The following is an 18,818-nucleotide window of genomic DNA, read 5'->3' on the forward strand; positions in this document are numbered from 1 at the left end:
GCGGCGCGGGGCGGCGCTGCGGGCGGGCTTCGCGGCGCGACGGGGCTCCGCGGCGATGGCGCCGCCCCCCCGGCGACACGGCCCGGGGGCCCCGGCAGCTCCGCGCCGCGCTGCCAGGCAACGCGGCGCGGAAGCGCTTGGCCGCGCCGTTGCTAGGAGACGGGGCGCGCGGGGACCGCCGCCCCGTGCCGCCGCAGTGCGCATGCGCGCGAAGTCAGGGTGGGTCGCGCGCGCAGCGCCGGTGACGTGTTTCCTGCGGCGTGCGCTGTGAGGCGATCGCGACATGGCGGCGGCCGAGGAGGAGGCGGTGGCGGCGGCCCCGGCCGAAGCGGTGGTGGCGGCGCCGCTCCTGGCGCTGGAGCCGCGGCTGCAGCGCGAGTTCCAGCAGCAGGTGCAGCGGGTCCGGCAGAGCCGGGCGGCCAAGGTGAGCGGGGCGGGCGACGGGGCTGGGGGCGCGGAGGCTGGGCCGGGCGGCGTTAACGCGGCCTGCTGTGTGCCCGCAGGAGCGGCTGGTGGCGGGGACCGTGTACGTGGGGCACGTCCCGCGCGGGCTGGGCGAGCCCCAGCTCCGCGAGTACTTCAGCCAGTTCGGGACCATCACGCGGCTGCGGCTCTCCCGGAGCAAGAAGGTAAAGCGGCGCCGCGCCGCCGGCGCTCCCCTCCGCTCTCCTCCCCTCCGCCCGCCTCCTTCCCTCGCTAGGCGCTTCGGAAACCCGCGTCCTCGGGCCCGGAGGCCTGATCGCTGGTGTCTCCCCGCTTGTCTGCTGCGACCTACCATCTGCTTCTCGTCCCTTTCCTTCCAAAGAGCTATTAAAAAGAATTTAACTATCCCTTCCGTCTTTCCTGCTGTTACTGCTTGTGAAGTGCCCAAGTTGCAGCAGTACGTTTGTGACTCGCTTCCTCAGAGTGATCCCTAAGTCCGTTAGGGCTCTGAGACTTACAGAAGCTGCTGACCGGGATCATGAGCAAAACTAACGACTTTCTGAAGCTCCTTAAGCCGCTTGTGTGTTGTTGGCTTCGTCGCTGTTCGTCCGGCCTTGGTGCGCAACACGTGGAAAGCTTCGTTGCAGTTTCAAGAGTGGGCGGAAGGGGGCCCCGCGCTTAATTGCCTGTCCTAAAAATACTCCCAGAGTGAATTTGAGGCTGATAGGCAGCATATGAGGGATGATGGTCCCAGAAATAAGCAGTTTCAGTGCCAGTAGATGTAGCCCTTTTCTTCACAAGTAAATGTGTTGAAGTGGGAAGTGTTGCCAGGATACTCTAATTAAACTGTGAAATATCATGGAAAAGACTATATTTTAACATTTTATTTGCTTTGTTCTTGATAAATCTAACATCTATGCATCTGTGGTTTTATCTGTGGTTGGTAATAAAAATGAAATAATAAATGCACGTGGGTTTTTTATATGTATAAATATAGGTATTAGTGAGTGGTTTGTTTCATGCACAGATATGTATTTACAAATACTGTCTTATATATCTAGGACTAAATTCAGTGCTTTTCATGAATTCACTGAACTTTCTAAAGTTACAGTTGTTTGGCTGAAAATAGGCCTTCATCTCTGAAGCATTAAAAAAAAATTAATTTAGTTCTTCAGTTAGGTATCTAAGCATCATTTCAGATTTCCTTCTATTTCTTGCAGACCGGAGGTAGTAAAGGCTATGGATTTATTGAGTTCGAATCCGATGATGTGGCAAAGATTGTTGCAGACACAATGAACAACTACCTGTTTTGTGAAAGACTTCTGAAGTGTAAGTATAACCTAAAGTGTAAATTGTCTAATGCGCAAAGGAAACTCATACTTACTTGTGTTTTTGGGGGGATTATCTGAAGATTCTTGTTTCTTCACAAAGCTTCAGCCTAAAAGAATTTTCTGTGTGGCTGAGCCTTTCTTGCTTTCCTTCCTGTGTAAAGAACATCACCAGCAGCCTTTTATTCACTGCTACTTTTTTTTTTCTTCTCTAGACTAATAATGCTCATTGTATAATAGCACCATAGAAAACTTTAGTGAGGGAAGATGTTTTCTGTAGAGCAAATCCAATTCCTTTAATGTGGAAATTCTTTTTAATTTATAACTCTGTTGCAGCTGCTCTCTATGCAGTAAAATGCCAGGAAATTTTTTGGTTAGAAGACTAATGAAATGAACGAATTTGTCAGACACAGTGATGTTAAAACTTGCTTTGTAAAGCAGTATGAGCTATATATGCTTGCCAGCTTGAGGAGAATCAGGTTTATCTTTTGACTGTTTTCTAGATGAAACTGAAAATGCATTTTTTTTCTTCCATCCATGCATTATCAGTACTGTTACCAATGAGTATTTAGTTACTTTCCAGCCTTTGTGATGGTAAAATGCTGTAACAGTGCTTTGCTGTAGTGGTGGATAATGTTAGAACAAGAACTGAGTAGCATTACGTGAGTACGTTTGGTGAGAAGAGTAGCTTTGCTATAATGTGATGTTATATGCTTTTGATACAGGTCAGTTCATACCTCCTGAAAGGGTTCACGGAAACCTCTTCAAAGACTGTGACAGAAAGTTTCAGAAGCCTTCTCAGCCAGCAGTCAGGCGGTACAATAAGATACGCTCTGTCGGTGAGAAGGCAAAGATGGCAAAGCGACTACTACGGAAGGAGAAACTCTTACGGAAGAGGCTGGCTGAAAAGGGGCTTGATTATGACTTCCCAGGATTTGTAAGTTTGGGATTATTTTAATTAGTGTTTAAGCAAAGCTTGTTTTCTAAGGACTTGCTAAATACAAGAAAATCACATGGCTTATTTGTAGCTGATGTAAGTGTTGTATTATATTTGGAGCAATAGGGAGACCTCCTTGCATTAAGAAGTGTATAGAAACTCTTGGAAATTACAGCATAGTTGCTGGGTTATACTGTATATACATATGGGTTTACTTTTCGAGAAGTACCTCACCTATGCTAATCAAGCATATTGCTCATTTGTGGAGTGCTTGGATGGTATACCTATGTTTTGGGCAACACTGTTTCTTTCTGTGATATTTTTCAAAATGCCCAGTGGCAGCTTTTCATATGTTGCTATGGATGTTTTTATTCAAACCAGATTCACCTCTGTAGCAGTATAAGCCATTTTTATTAATTCAAATTAATTGCTGAAGCAAAGATTTTATAATTCTGATGCAAAGAAGCCTACAGACCATTAGGTGACACTGTGTCTTCACATCAGGAAGTCTCTAGGGTTTCATGTGATCTTGTCTTGCTTCCTAGGCTGCACAACAGCTTCACATAAAGAAAAAGAAAGTCAAAAAATCCAAGCTGAAGCTGGATGTTTCTTTGAACAGCCAGGTAAGACTGGACAGTCATTGTGGTTAATTTCAGTGCCTGGAAACCTGGATGTTATTTTCCTTTGAGAGTTGTCTTTAGCAGTGGTAACAGCTGCTTTGAGGTGCATGGATGCATTTAAAAGGAAGACAGTGGTTGAATCCCCTCAGGTTCCTTGTCTTTAACAAGACAGAATATTTTAGCAGCAGAGGCTTCTGTTCAGCATGTTGTTGCTAGCAGTGTGTGTCATGAGGTGTGTCCAGGCAGAGGAGTGTGTGCTGCCTGCGTCTGCTGCTCAGCACTTGTGACTGGAGCAGGTAGAGTGCGGGGGACAGTCATCTGTACATCACCTATGTACGTGCTTTAAACTGGCACAAAATGATTTCCCTGTTGGTGTTTTTCTGTTGGTATGTACTACATTTAATGTCCCACTGTGTTGATGGAAAGTAAGTTGAACCATTAATGCATACTGATGCTGCCTAGTGCCATGTAGATGCTATAGTATCTCTCCCCCTTCATGGTCTCCGTGCATAACATTCCATTATATTGAAAGATACTGCCAGCTAAAACTCATATCAGGGTGATACAAAGATCAGGTCTTCGGGACTGAGATTTGGCATAGCGATAGTCTAAAAAGTCTGTAAGCTATTAAATTTTTCCTTTTAATTCATCTTTTTTTTTATTACTGAAAATATTTGCAATAGTTTGGACAGGACTGGTTGTGAGGAAGACAGGGTAGCTGTGTCTGTGGACTTGCATGTTAGGGCAACTGAGTTCTGGAAATTTACTGAGAAGCTGGGATGCTTCCACTCTGCGGTAGGCTTGAATATGGCATTTCTCTATGCCAATCTGAAATATATTTAGGGGTTTTTTGACTCTCTTCCTCTTGGCTTGCTTAGTGCTTTGAGTCAGAAAATACAACATTTAGAAAATCACTGCACATAATAGCATTTTAGAAAATATCACTTAATTCATATTTGCCCTTTGACTTTGCCTTTGATTTTTAGTCTGAAGAAACATTGTGTAGAAAAACAGTTATTCAGTTATAAAAACAAAACAATTTTCCTTTAAATGTGGAAGTTCTGATGGGCTGAGGTGTCTCGTGGTACCAGACGAGTGGTGACAACTTTCTCTGGCAGATGATCTGTAGTAAATTCTGGTTTTCTGATCTCTTTAGGATCCTACTCCAGCCTGTACTCCTACATTGCTTGAGCGCCGGAAAGCTCACGAGGCAGATGATGACACGGAGGACAATGAAATAACTGTCAGACTGGCCCCCAACAGTGTGGAGAATGCTGTGCAGAGACCAAAGAAACAGACAAGAAAAAAAACAAATTTGAAGAAGCAGAAATAAAGTTTTATTGTCTGTAGCTAAGTTTTTCCTTAACTCAAAATCTGTCGAGGTGGAGCTTCTAGTGGTTCTGCTGACCTGTCTCAGTCCATCTTACTGGACTGTGGTGTTTCAGCCTTTCTTGTACAAGGAATTCATTCACCAGTTGTTCCCCTCCTGTTTAGCTACCAGGGGAGCTACTGATTTTCTTGGCTTTACCCTCGTCAGTGCCAGTGTTCTGACAGGCCTGTTGTGACCTTTGGTTAATTCTGTAACTTCCTCATCTCTAGTGCTCACTATTTTGCAAGATGTGAGGTTGTCTGTTCAGGGCCTGCTGATGGGGCTGTATTTTACACTAATAATTAATGACAGTCTATAAAAAGTCTGGGTTTTTTATCCTTTTTTAATTGTGTTGGTTTTTGGCTGTGGTTCTTCTGTTTAACTGAACATCTGGTTATATGTGAATTATCACATAGATGCACAGATAAAAGGGGAGGGGGATTTTTGCCCTCCGAGGAAGACATACCTTGATTTGTCTTCTGTTTGTGGTAAGTCAGGATCTGCCTGTGCTGTCCTGGGCAGAGGCAGAATACCGCACTGCCTAAAGAATGCATTGGCATTCATCCCTGCTTTCAGCAATGCCCAGGCAGCTCAGCCTTTGCTAGGACTTGGAGTGGTTGTGGAGGCTTTAAAAGGGATTGGGATTGGGAAGGTGGTGAGAAGAGAGGAAGATGGCTGAGGTCCGTCACTTACATTCAAGATCCAAATTTCTTCTCCAAAGCAGGCAAAAAAATTTCTGTTTGACAGTGTACCCTCCTATTGAGGATGTAGGGTAGGTTTATTCTGTTGACAGATGTCTTAGCCAGAGTCACGGTTACCCCTTTTGTTCCTCACATATTTCTGTAAAATGCATTTCACCCAGCAGAAGCCCCAGGCTTGCACCTGCAGACTTACTGCTCTGACTCTGGGCTGACTGGGCAAAGATAACTTGCTAATTCTCTGGCATTTTGTGTGTCATAAACTTGCTGTTGTCACGGTCAGAAAACTTACAAGGAACTTGAACTAAAGATGGGCGGATTTAAAATCCATTACTTTTTATTTACCGTTTCCTGTAAGCATTCCACAGTGCTGCTGAGTATGGCTGCCTTTCAAGTGACTTTTTGCAGGGCTGTGGAGAGGAGCAAATGGTGGTGGCAATTTTACATGCAACCGCTCTCAGGCTAAGCAAAGTTCTGTGTTACCGTGAAAAGATGCATCAGTACTCAGAGCAGCCTGGGTTGTATCAGCAGTTCTGTTGTCCTCTAGGCCCCACAGCATCTCATCTCTGTATTATAGTTTCACTGCCTGTTTCACAAGGATAACTTCTGCTTCAGGAGGCGACAAGCACATCACAATATTGTAGTAGGCTTCTGTCCACTGGGTAGGTGAACTAGGATGGGAAGGCAGGTTTGTGGCACTGGTAGTAGAAGATCAGAGAGTTAAGTGTAGTATTTTATAGCACAGCAAGATTTATTCTTGTTCCAATTTAATCTGTCCTACCTGGCTCAAAACTCTTAAAGCTGACATACTAACCTCAGTGATATTACTAATCTTGTCCATGCAAACTGGGTATCTGCATGTCCAATCTAAACTACAGAGCTGTCCTTTATTTACTCGAGTTAGTATAGGAGCTGGAAATACTTTTAAAGACTTTTTCTGCAACAGACATTTTTACCTTTTCTGAATTTTTTTATTGTGAGAAGATGTTACAGAACCAGCCTTGTGGTCTTTCCTCCTGGAAAAGCTGTTAATGTGGGTTACTACTCTGTGAACGTGATCTCTCTTTAAAGGGTGCTGAGGTATGAAGAAATATGTGGGAGGCATACTTTATAGCCAATGTATGACTTCTGTACTTATCCAGTCCTGTTTGAAAGTGCAGTTTGACTGTGAAATTAGAATTTGGATTTTACTGCAAATCTGAGACAGGTAGAAATTCCAGTCTGAGGTCTGTGATGCATATTCAGAAATATGTAGCCTTGTTTTTTTTACTGCTTGAAATGAAACACTGCTGCACTGTTGGCTCTAGGTCAGACTTGGCAAAAGATTTCAGAGAAATGCCTAGGTCATAGCAACTAGCTGCTGAGATAGGTGGCCAGCACTAAATCCTGGCTGTTCTGAGACTTGGACTTCAGAGAGAAGAAGAAATTTGATCCATTTGCTGGCTAATTCTGTCCTGTGTAGTCTGATCATTTGAATCATCATGTGTTCGTAATGACATCTGCGAGTGACTCAGATTATTTTGCTTTGTCACTGAATGGTCAGGGAAGCCACTTCGATGAACATGTTTTCATATCAAGCACTTGGCATCTTGGGCATGCTAGGGAAACCTTTTGACCAACCTGATGGTCACCAACAGCCATCTGCAGGCTTTCTTCTTTTCACATTGTTTAAAGTAAAACAGGCAGTGTTTATACCTCAAACCATTGGAAAATACATGCTTAGTTAAGATCTGGAGGGGCTCTGAGGTTAGTATGATCAGAGTGGTTGGGAGAAATATTACCAGGCATTGCTTATCTGTTAGTAGTAGAGGAATTTGAAATGTGGATTCATTTCGATCCTTAAAAACTGACATGCAGCTCTGGAGAAATTTTGCTCTCTGCTGCATGAAGTAGTTAGGGCAACACAACAGGAAGAGAACACATCTGCCCAGAATGGACGGTTTTCTTTAAAAATGCCTGTTCTTAACCTCATGTGTTGTGCAAGTAAAGATGGCTGTTAGATCAAAACGGAAAAGAAATGTGGCTGCACTTTCTCCTCCTATCTGGCGCTGAATCTCTTGAAGGCAGTCTCAGCACTGGGTGGCAGCATACTTCAGCTGTGTGGACACAGCTTTTTTTTACTGCCCTCTGACAAGCAGAGCAAAAGGTTTCCTGGGAAGTGACTTCACGGGTTTATAAAGGAACCTGTCCAGTCCCAGCAGCTTAGTGTGACCGAGCTTCACTGGTGTCGCTAAGACACCAGTCTCTAATTTGTCTCTAGGACAATACGCAAATATCGGAGAAATCTTAACAAATATCCACATTTCTTCAGTGCCAATAAAATTAATACAAAATACTCCCAATGAGACCACTTGAGTTAAAGCTGCTTTTCTGATACACTCGATAAAATGAGTTAACTTATCCAGTCAAATTTTGCTTTCATTGAAGTCTGAGCAGTTCCCTTCTTGTGTTTCCCGTTCCAGCTCCCTGGTCTGCCTTTTGAACCCTGCGTTGCTTTCCTCCTCCTCTGCTTCTGTGACTGTGCTCTCCTCCGCGCCTTGTGTTTTGCTTGTGCCTGTGTCTGGAAGCCCCTGTCTACTTGCTGCTTTTCTCCGCGTTTGGCTATTTTTCGTACTGCTCGCCATGCCTGGGATATCCTGTCTAGTCACATGAGCTTCCAGGGCCTTACTCTCATGCCTGTTCCTTCAAGCTAACGCCCTGGTTGATGCTCTCTCCCCATGTTCATTGTGTAGTAGTGCAAGTGATCAGACATTTGTGAAAGCTATGCCTACAGTGAAGTCCACTTCCCGGACTTGTTCTACTTTTTTATTGGCCTTCCTTGAATTCACATCAGTTTACATGGCAATTATGAAGAGCAGGGAAATAAAATTCTGTGCTGCTTGAATAAGGGGTCGGTAAGCCCGACGATACCCAGACTACAGCAAGAAACTCTCAGGAGAAGGAAGGGTAGCTTCTTGGTGATAGTTTCTGTTTTTAGGCTGCCTGTGTTATTAATATGCTGCTCTCCTGGGAGATGTATATAAGCAGAAACTCAGACACCTGATACTTGCCAAACATAGTTTCCGTAGCAAATGGGCGGACGTGTTGTGTCATGAGTTATATCTCAGTCCTTGCGGTGAGTTTCATGTTCTCAGCTCTCCAGCCGGTTTATTTATCCAGCTTGGACAAAGGCAGACCTGTTGCCCGCTGTAATTTTAGGGCAGGCTGTGAAGTGTTTTTTACCAGGATGGGCATATGCTAGGCGTTTGGTTTCAAGACATAACTTGAAAGCTCTCTGACCTTTCGTAAGTGACTTAATGGAGCTGGTTTACTGAGTGTCTGTGGATGTAGCACTGTTATCAAGCTTTAGAAACACCTAGATGCTATTTAGGAACATCTGCTCATTTACTGCTGTTTATGCTGATTTCTGCGTTTGGCAGGAAGGGAAGCTGGGCTTAGGAGTGTACAGCGTTTCCCAGCACTGGAAGTAAAAGGGGAATGGAGGGGGAAGGAAAAGCAAAATTGGCTGAAAAACAGAAGAGAGAAAGGAATCATGAAGCAAATGCTCACCTCCAGAGGAAGAGGCGTTGGTGGGCTTGGCAGTGTTAAATCGTGGTTGGAATTGAAGATGTGGCCTGACGCTTTTTGCGTTTGTTTTGCCTGTTAGGCGTGCGAGGACTGTGGCCCAGGCCACACGGCGCTTTGGGAGTGCTCCCTAACCCATGGTCCACGTGCCAGTGCCCACTCACGAGCGCCGAGTGGAGGTGGAGAGCAGGCTGGGCAAGTGACGCTTGCTCCTGGGATGCTCTTGCCCGTAACGAGCCTGTTGGTTTGCATACCTGACTTTTAAGATGTCTGCGGCCCTGAGGAGAAGTCTCAAACCTGACTGCAAACAGCTCGTGGTGCAAGGGAGGAACCGTGCACAGCTCTGGTACTGAGCACACCGCTGTCCTGCTGGAGTAAAGCACCGGTGTGGGCAGAGGGGAGCTCTGATGAATCCCTCCTCTCCTAGCGTCTGACAGCGCAGGGGTATCGGACTCTCGCTGCCTGGGCGACACAGCCAGCCAGGCCAGGGCTGTGTTGTGTTGTGTGAGGCGCCGTGCAAATCCCTGTCCTGGGCGCGGTGTTGCAGGTGAAGGCGCCAGGCAGGCCGGGTGCCAGCAGCATGGGGGATGTGACTGCTGTTAGACGTGTTCCAGGAATAGCCACGGTCCTCGCCTTGGACCAGACCCCGCTGTCCAAGATGCTGTTCAAACGCAGCCTGTCCCCCAGCGTTTACCGTCTAACACACAGGCTCTTAATGAAAGCCCGGCACCAGGGAAATGTCCGACTCCGGACAGCAATAATCTGCACCTTCTTAGCCAAGGCTGCGTGGGGGATAAGGCTGCATGGGGGATCAGCCCACGGTGCTGCTGCAACACAGACGGTGAGGGAGGGTCATTCCCTGGGTCAGGCCGCTGCTGGGCACCACTGATCCAGGCATGTCCCCCCTGCCTGCCCGAGGCCAGCAGCAGTCGGAGCAAGCCCAGGAAACGGTTAACTGCATGAGTGAGAACTGCCAAAGCGAAACATTTTCTCCCATGCAGGGGGCAGTGAGGCCTCTCATCACTTTTCCTACCTAGCATTAATTAAACATATGGCAGGAGCTGAGATGCTGGCTGTCCTGGGAGGCTTGGATTAGTTAAACGCTTGCTGGTTGAGAGTTTCCGTGTCCAATATCTGTGTGGATCTCTCGCACTGGGAAAGGATAGGCTATGGGGAAGCTCCTACGCAACACTTACTCTGATCAGGGAAGAAAATGCGGGTTTATTTTTCTTACTATGTTGGGCTGCTTTACTGCAACCAACTTCATTGAGAGTGGCTTCCCAGTGAAGCTCGGTATGCTGACTAATGCAGAGATGGAAATGGGATATGCAGCAGCACAGAGCCGTCTGAGGGACAGGAAAACAGTAAGTAAAGGAAATGCTTCCTCCTGGGACTTAAGAAAGGATGCAGCCAGTTAATCAAGTAGAGAGCAGGAACCATGGAGAAGACACAAGCACAGTGCTAGGAGAGGATTTCTATCTATCCATCTAGTCACTGTGGTAGCTTCTTCAACTGCTAGATGGCAGGAGGACTGAGGAACTTGGCGCTCTGAGCCTTTCTTGTCCTCTTCCGACACAAATGCCAGCAGAGTATGAGGTGGTTGGTCCGAGCTGCGCAAATTGGGACCGGTTAGAAGATAAATTGTTTTTCTGCATCTCCTTCTGTTCACAGAGCCAGCTTGGTCACTCCTAATGTGCACTTTGCTGCCTACCCTGCTCTGAGCTTGCAGTTGGATGCCCCGGTTTGGCCCCTGCCTCAACAAAGCACGTGGACACGAGGAGCTTGTGCCTGTGTGTCCTACAAGCTGAAGGCGCTGGCAGTGCCTGCAGTGTTGCTGCCAGGACTTAGGGTATTGCAGAGGCTGTTTCTGCCTATGTCCGTGAGTCCTATGAGCTCTGTCTGTCTGCATGCATGTGGACACGTGGGAACCAACGGAAGTGAGGGCAGGGTTTGTCCATGCCACACTATGATACAGGCAGGGTGTAAAGCAAGCGCTGCATTAGCAGAGGCTGTCATGTGCACTGCAGGCCTGCAGCTTTGATAAAAACAGGCGTGACTGCAAGCATGAATGCTGCAGGGCTTGGAGGCAGCGTGGCGGGTTTCTGCAGCGAGCTGCAGGCTCTGCAGCGCACCGAGGACCCCTCCTTTCCACCGTCACGTATTTGACCCTGCACTTGGCCTGCCCTGTGCAGTCCAGAGCCTGACCTCAATTTGAAATTGCTGTTTTAAAGAGCAGGGGGAGGGAAGAGGGCAAATAAAAGTGGATTTTAGGATAATGATTCTGGAACGCTGTTTTTTCTGTGCATTTCTCCAGTTCTGGCTGAGGGCTTGGTGAGCAGGTATAGACCTGGAAATCAGGCTGCTTGCTGCTCGGTTTGGCATTGCCGCAGGCTCCCTGCGAGTGCTCGCGCAAGCCCCCAGCCTGCATATGTTCTGCTGCCTTTAAAAGGGGCAGGGAAGCAGAGGCACTTCTGTCGTGGTGGCTTTGCAAGGCTCCAAGGACGGCACCATTTCAAGGGCGAAGACGGTTCCTCGCATCTCCCTCTGGCTTGCTGGGTGCACCCAGGGTTAACGCGCGCTCCTCGCCTGTGGGCCCTGCAGCGGCGGCCACGCTGGGAGCGAGCGGGGGGCTGTGCCGGCCACGCTGCAGCGGCACGGCCGCTGACTTGGCTGCCTGCGGGTATTTTACTTCTGGTGATGTGGGAGCTGGAAAGGACCCAGCAGGACTTTCAGGTGCTAGGCTGAGTTCGCATGTCTGACTGCTAGAAAGGCTGGGTTCATCTGCCCAGAAGTGACAGGCGGAGGAAATGTAAGGCAAATCTATAGGGCTTTTCCCTCAGCTGTCCCACATAAATATGTGGTTTGCTGTTCATTAAACAGGCGGTGTTTAAAGCGCATTCTGCTGAATTGTATCCTGCAAAACAAACTATCCAGGTAAAATGCAACCGCTGGAGCTGCTAGCACTTTGAGTGGGCTGGAAGGAGCCTTAAGTGCAAAGTATTAGTGTTAGAGGCAGAACAGCTTCTGCTCGGGCAAACCTACCCGTGGTGCACTGTCAATGCAGTCACATCGGATAAATCACAGTCCTGTTTTTTATCCTGAGAACTACTGGCTCAGCTTTTTTTCCCCTTCAGCTCATAATTTTACGAGATGAAATCCTGCGGTGTTAATACATACTATAGACTTAATCAGTCGCTTGTTAAGAGCCATTTGGAGTGGGTGTTTTGGATGGTCAGTTTTGAGGGGGCTGCCGGTACGTTTGCTGCGTTGTTGTCCAGTGTCAGCCCTCCCGCTGCGTTTAGTAAGGGCTTCCATTAATTTCAGTGGAAATCTGCATTTGGGGTGGAGGGTGACCTAATCTTTAAAAAGGATCTTAATCCATTTACTTAGCCTGCCTTGCAACGCTCAGCGTTTTTTCCTTGTCAAGAGCAGACTGCATTCCTAACCTTGATGTGTCACTTTCCAGTTGGTTTAATATTTGGGGGAGAGTAAAAAGGAAATGTTTTTCAAAGATTAAAGGAATCCGTGCTGCTAAGGTATGTGAGTGTGTGATGTGCATGTATAAAAAAGATGTAAGAGAGAGAATTATAAGCATTCTGGTGGTGAAAGAAAAAGATGAAATAAAAACAGGAGCTGACTAAACAAAGCAAGAACAGGAAGAGATAAATCCTTCCAAAGGGGTATAAATGAGTTATTAGGAGGGAAGAGGAAATGGGGCTGAAAGGTGATTTAGTGTAAATCCAAATGCAAGACAAAAATAGGACTCCTGTTAGTTTGACCTGTAAATGTCCTCCCAGAGGCCTGAGGGCAGCCAGGGAAAACATGGGCGCATATAGCTGTGATAAAAATACGAGACCTAGTACCTCCATCTAGCTCGGACCAGAAACCCTTCATCTTCGAGGCCGCTGCTCGACTCAAAAACGATGGAAAGCTGTTGCCAGTAACCCGTGTGCAATGTCTGGGGGACTTTGGGTCAGACCCCAGAGTTACGAAATGAAGAATGCCACAATTAGCACTAATTGGTAGCTCGTGGTGCCTGTGGGGATCTCGCATGGCTCTTGGGACCTCGAGGCCAACAGGAAATCTCGAATCAAACTCGGTCCACACCGCGTCAGGGCTACCTGCTCTCTACGCGAAGTTCTTCCTTGGGTGGCCGAATCGCTGCGCGGGAGCGAGCGCGCACAGACACGCGTGTGCTGTCAGCCTCGAAGCCGTTTGCTCACTTCCCTTCCATCAAAACATTATAATATTGGATTTTCTTTTCTGTTTGGTGACCGAAGTGAGGCTTCATACGCCTTCCCATGGGCGTTAAGTGGGTCAGTGGGTGGTCTTGTTTGTGGCAGCTCTCACGTGGGAAGAGCCCGGCACAGACCGACGAGCCTTGGCAGGAAAATGCCAATTAAGAGGTAACAGCGCAGGAGCGTTATTGTCTGAGCTGGAAGCGCCTCAGATCTAGGTCTGCGGCAACTTCCATGTGCAAAGGGAATAATGAGAAATTATTAAACTTAATGCTGATCCAAACTAGCTAGTGCTCAGGCAGGAGCCTGTGCCAGAGCAGCATTAGCACTACTCAGGGGTTCAGTGCTTGGACCTCACTTTGTAGTGATCCATGTTCTTGATCTTTATGCCAGGAGCAATCCAGCCTTTTCCTCAGCACCAAACGAGTCTGTTTAGGTGATGTGTGTGTGTGTGAGAGATATAAGTGCCAGGAGATGGCAATGGGAGATGGCAAAAGACCCTTGAAGGAAGAGCAGGTCTCAGGTACAGCAAATCTTTTTCCTGAGATAAAACTGCATCCCATCCCATCCCATCCCTCTGCCTCTCACTAGTTCTGTTTTACTGATGTGTTCTTGTTCAGAAGAGTAGTATGCTTTTAAATGAAAGCTAGACTATCCATATATTCCTTTTTAAAAATTTTTCTGCCCTTATTTTAAAGACAGCTTCCTGTGCCCTAACTACAGCTGTCCATAAGCTGATCTCCTGATTCACCTTGCAAATGGACTGTATTTTCTTGCACACGTATAGGCACACACCTACTTGTAACAACTAGACCATTTCTCAACAAGCAAGGAGAAGTGTGTTTTGCAGATGGATGGATCAGTGCTGCTTCACTGGGAACAGTATCATCTCAGAGGACAGATGTTCTTACCTTTCTGCCTGCACTAGTCCTGCCTGTGTGGGGCTCTATCTGCCAGACAGGTAAGTAAATGCAGATCTTAAACAAATGAGAGCATAGTAAGAAGTACCTTTATTTAGGTGCATTATTTATAAGGGTGATGCCAACTGCTGTTAAGCCACTAGTAAAGTCCTTGTCAAACACTCCGTAGTGATGTTAAGTGCTCCTCTAGTGGAGATACTGCTGTCTCCTTCAAATCTCTGTCTGAGGATCAGCAGTGCCAGATTTAGAGAGTCCTTTCTGCATCCCTGGTATAAATCCCCAAAGACTGGTATAGAAATAGCATGGTCATTGCTACCTAAGGGTAACTTTGGAGAACCCGAGAGATCCATACAAATTTGATTCCGCAAGATAACTTGGATCTGGTTGCCCTCAGGGTATCCTCCTCTGTATCTGTGACGGGCTCCCCGAGCAGTCCCAGGCAATGTAAGGAAAGGCCTTTCAGAGATGGTGCTAAAACTAGTGCAATATCAGGTACCTGTGAAAGTTGTTGCACTGCACGGTATAATCGAGAGGAGCCAACTTTGGGCAGATTTAGAGAAAACTGAGATGCTGTGAGACTATAAAACAGATGAAAAAAATCCATCAAGCGACAGTATTTTATCAGAGAGGGCAGAGTGAAGTATTTACAATACTATATGCAGTACTAATAAATGTTAAGAGACCTAAAGGGAAAATTGTCAGAACGGTGCCTTCCTGCCTACTATTTAAAGTTTAAAGAAACCGTCCAAGTTATAATCTATTATTTTTGACCTTTTTCCTAATGAAAATGAAGCTTATGTTAGTTGGTCTGTCTGCTTTTGCTCAGCTGTTGGGCTGGCCCACTCCTTGTAGCTTCTTAATGTTTAGGGGGGAGGAAGAAAATCTCAGGTTTCATGAGAAGTGGAGCATTGCCCAGCCTCAAGGGAGAGGCAGGGGGAACTCAGGCATGCCGTGATCCCTTTGGCAGCAGCCTACCACACACGCACAGCTCAGGACTAACCACGCGTCCTGCCGTGTCCCCTGAAGGGAGGAGTGTCACAGGATATGTAAAGGAAGGTAGGGCTGCTGCGATAGCTGTGGGAATTACAGGAACAAAGGACGCAAATCTGTAGGAAACCAGGCCTCATTAGTTCTGCTACTCATGGAACAATTTGGTTATCTTAAAAACATAGGTGCGAACTATTCTAAATGTCTCTGTAGGGGACTAGAGAAATTATTATGTAATAACAGAAAAAAAACACACAAAACATTAAGGCTGATTAAATGACAGAGGAATTTATTTCTGTACAGAGAAACTTCCTGTTTTACAAGAAAAAAAAAAAAAAGGTGGTACTGAGAAATCTGCCAGGCAAAGGCCTCTTTATTGTAATACTGAAAAGAATGAATTCACATCAAATGTGTGATATCCAAAAGTTGTATTTCATTTAGCTTTAGTAAGGAATTAAGTGTTATTTACCATAATTCAGCTAACTTAGAATATACCTGTTCAGTTTTTATCTTTTTTTTTTTTTTTTTTTTTTTTTTTTTTTGCTCAAAATGGAATCTGATAGCGTTTTAAACAACAGAGATGAAACTCTCCAGAGTCTCCAAGAAACCTTTGCCCATGGTTTTAACAGATTCAGCTTAACTATGAAAATCAGTGTTGGGAGACTGCAAAATGAGGTAAGGGCAAATGATAGGCGTCCTGGCTGCAGAACTGAGTAGGGAGGACAGGGAGTGTCTCTCTCCTTAGCTCACAAAAATATTAATATAGGGATGAGAAACCATATTACGCTAAGCAGAGCCGTTCTGTCCCTCCAGTAGGTAATGCTTAGGCAGCTAGGGCTGTCATGAGATTAGCTACTCTCCAGGAGGGCAGTGAGAACCAAGGTAATTTGTAAGCTGGTTTGTAATCACCTGCTTTTAGTTTACACAAAGCTGCCCTGCTTGTAAGCATGAATATCCCCAGCTTTCTCTGACATCTGTGCAGCCTGTTCCACTTTATGCTCAAGCAATGCTGATTTTTTTTTTTTCCATACAAAGCAGCAGTCGGCCATCACTCTGGAGCCGGACGGCTGAAACGATTACATCAGCAGTGCTGTTATTTGGAGGGGGATTGCCAAAGACTCTAGAGACGGCCATTCCTGCACCAAACCCCTTATCTTAGACAGGCACAATAAGGGGCATGAATTATTTCAGGAAGTTATGAGTGAAACGGAGCCATTTCTTCTACATACAGTTATTCCATACGAACTCTTTTGATGGCTCTGGCTATGTATTTTGTTTGAGATGGTGATATTATACCACCTTATGGAGGTCAACAGATTTCTGTGGCTCAGAGGACCTGGATGAGGATGTGAAGGGAATGATGATGAAGTGAAATGAGTTTCCTACAACCAACGCAAGAGAAGCAATCAGAAGCCTGGTGAGGAAAACATGTCAAATATGATATGGTAAAGAGTATATCCACAAGGTGTTTGTTCTAGTTTGTTTCTGGTTTGTTCTAGTTTTGACTACCAACTAGTCAAAAATTTAGAGCCCTTCAACTCATTCCATTTAGGAAAAAGAATTATGGAGGAATTTGTTCCCCTTTTAAATGCATTTTGTTTTTAAACTAAGAATGTCCACAACTTTCCCTCAACACAGAGGTGTCAGAGAGGGGCCTACGCACATGAACGCAGCATCAGGCTGCTGTCTGCTTGGCAGCCCATTCCCCCCAGCTCTCCTGGCCCCCCACAATCCCACGGCATGAATTCCTCAGGTCAGGGCTGTGTTGTTCCCCTCATCGTCTCAGCTAGGCCTGCAAGCTTGCACGGAAAAAGATGTTTGTCTGGCGCTGCAGGCGCTGAGCGGCGTTTAGGCTTTACAGGCAGCATGTGACCGAGCTGGGCGGGGGGGAGCCCACACCCCCAACGCTTTTAATTCATCCCGAGGTATGTGCTTTTAGTACAACGGTAGCAACTCAAGGCGACCTGCTCCGTGCATCTGCCCGCGTCCGGCGGGGGCTCGGGCCCCCGCTGCGGTTTCACCGGGCGGCGACGCCACAGCAGCTCCGGCCCGGCCCAGCCTCCCCTGCCCCGCGCTGCGGCGGCCGCTGCCGCCCCCTAACACTCGCGGCCCCGCGCTTGGGGGGGGCGGGGCGCGGCAGCCGTTTTACCCGCCCCCCCCGAAAAAAACCCGACCCCGGCCCGGAAGTGAATGCGATACGGCGGCGGGTTGACCCAGGAAGTGGTTTCTCCCGCCTCCCCAAAGCTGCCCTCCGTCGCGCCCGTGCCGGTCCGTTCCGACTCCTCCCCGCGGCGGCGCAGGCTCCAGCACCCCGCCGCCGCCTACTCCGGGGAAGCCCGGCTGGGGAGCTGCCCGCGCACGCGCACTGGGCACACTTACCTCATCGCTACTCGACTACCCTAGAGAGCCGGGGGAGGCGTGTCCTCTCTAGCCTTCACCCAGCACTCTATAGTACGCGGGGGGGAGGAGGGTGAGAGTGTCTGCGCGCTCCCGCCGCGCGCCTGCGCGCTGCCGGCCCGGGAGCCTTCTAGAGGCGCGGGGCGAGCGGCGCGCGTGCGCGGTGGGCGCGGGCGGCGCCTGCGCGCTGGCTCCCATTCTTCCCGTGGCAGCGGGGCGGGCGCAGCCATGCAGCGCAGCGGGCGCCGCCGCCGGCACTGAGCGCTGTCCGGCCCCCGCCCCGCCGCCGCCGGGCCCGGCCGCCAGGTAACGCCCGCCGCCGGGCTGGGGTGGGGGGAGGCGAGGTGCGGCGGCGCGGCTCGGGGCGCCGTGCCCGCGGTGGGAGGGGGGCGCGGGGAGCGGAGCGCGGCCGGGGGCTTTGTGTGGCGGCGCCGCCGCCCCCGGGCGAGGGCAGCGCGGCTCGGCGGCCTGCCCGCCCCGTCGCGCGGTTCCTCTGCGGGGTGGGGAAGGAGAAACAAACAAACCAACCAGTAACGGCGCTGCCGCGCGGTCTGGCCGCCTGGCGTAACGGCCGCGGGTGCCGGGCGGCGCGCTGCCGCTCTCGCGCCCAACGGTCCCTCCCCCCCACTCCCTCCTCCCGCCCGGGGCTGCGGCCGGGCCCGGCGCTGGGGGAGCCGCGGCGCTTTGTTGCCTCCCGCGGGTCGCTGGGCGGGCGGGCGCCGCTGCCGGCCGGGCTCGCGGGGCCGCCCCGCCTGGGGGCGGTGGATGGGAGCGGGGACGAGCTCCGCGCTGGCGGCGGTGCTGCCCGGGCCGCCTCCGGCCCCGCGCGGTGCGCTTGCAGCCAAGAAGAGGCCAGCAGCAGGGACATACCAACTGAAGAGAGGTGAAATGTAACCGTGCTACGGCGGGAGCGTGGGGTTACAGTAGGGTCTTGAGGCTGCTGTGTTTTTAAAACCATCTCGTGGCGCAGTAGTAACTGGTCTGGGTGGATTCGGCCCTCTTTGTGCGTTTGTGGTTTGTTTAATTTCCATCAAAATCTTTAATGCAAGTTGGATGAGGACTGGGAGTTTGCATCTGTACCAGGAGGTGGTTTGGTCATTAGATCGAGTCTTCTAAAAATGCTTTAGAGATGCTGAGTCTGAAGAAAACAGAATGCAATTATTTATCAGTCTTCCCATTATGTACCTCTGCAGCATACGCTTAAGGTATTTTCAGTATGGTATGTGCCCTCAGATATCTGTGAGGGAGGGGAAGCCCCTACTCCCAGCTCTTTGGGAAGAGGTGGAAAACAGAGGCAGAGTGACATCCTCCATGTTGTATGGGAAGCCTGGGTGGAG

The 18,818-nt window shown here is 48.6% G+C and overlaps 2 protein-coding genes across 3 annotated transcripts in view; both read left to right on the top strand.

Annotated features, from left to right (window-relative positions):
- The first annotated feature begins 212 nt into the window (after nt 1-212).
- NIFK (nucleolar protein interacting with the FHA domain of MKI67) lies at nt 213-5,024 on the top strand. Of its 2 annotated transcripts, XM_026118495.2 has the most exons (6): nt 213-424; nt 504-629; nt 1,644-1,752; nt 2,477-2,688; nt 3,234-3,311; nt 4,465-5,024. In XM_026118495.2, exons 1-6 carry the CDS (start codon nt 284-286, stop codon nt 4,639-4,641), a joined length of 843 nt encoding a protein of 280 aa, XP_025974280.1. In that variant the 5' UTR covers nt 213-283; the 3' UTR covers nt 4,642-5,024. The 2 variants fall into 2 exon arrangements, with proteins under 2 accessions (XP_025974280.1, XP_025974281.1); XM_026118496.2 differs by lacking the exon at nt 504-629.
- A 12,549-nt stretch (nt 5,025-17,573) lies between these two features.
- CLASP1 (cytoplasmic linker associated protein 1) overlaps nt 17,574-18,818 on the top strand; it is a 196,169-nt gene continuing 194,924 nt past the window's right edge. Inside the window, exon 1 of the mRNA XM_026118450.2 lies at nt 17,574-17,787. The gene's annotated coding sequence lies outside the window, so the exon portion shown is untranslated. The remainder of the gene's footprint in view (nt 17,788-18,818) is intronic.

The sequence above is a fragment of the Dromaius novaehollandiae genome, chromosome 7, assembly GCF_036370855.1.
Source record: "Dromaius novaehollandiae isolate bDroNov1 chromosome 7, bDroNov1.hap1, whole genome shotgun sequence".
Classification (NCBI taxonomy): Eukaryota; Metazoa; Chordata; class Aves; order Casuariiformes; family Dromaiidae; genus Dromaius; species Dromaius novaehollandiae.

Excerpts from the sequence above, each read along its gene's own strand:
- NIFK (XM_026118495.2), top strand. The coding sequence starts at position 284 with ATGGCGGCGGCCGAGGAGGAGGCGGTGGCGGCGGCCCCGGCCGAAGCG. Across the intron at positions 630-1,643 it reads GGCTCTCCCGGAGCAAGAAG|ACCGGAGGTAGTAAAGGCTA; the intron begins GTAAAGCGGCGC and ends TATTTCTTGCAG. Across the intron at positions 3,312-4,464 it reads ATGTTTCTTTGAACAGCCAG|GATCCTACTCCAGCCTGTAC; the intron begins GTAAGACTGGAC and ends TGATCTCTTTAG.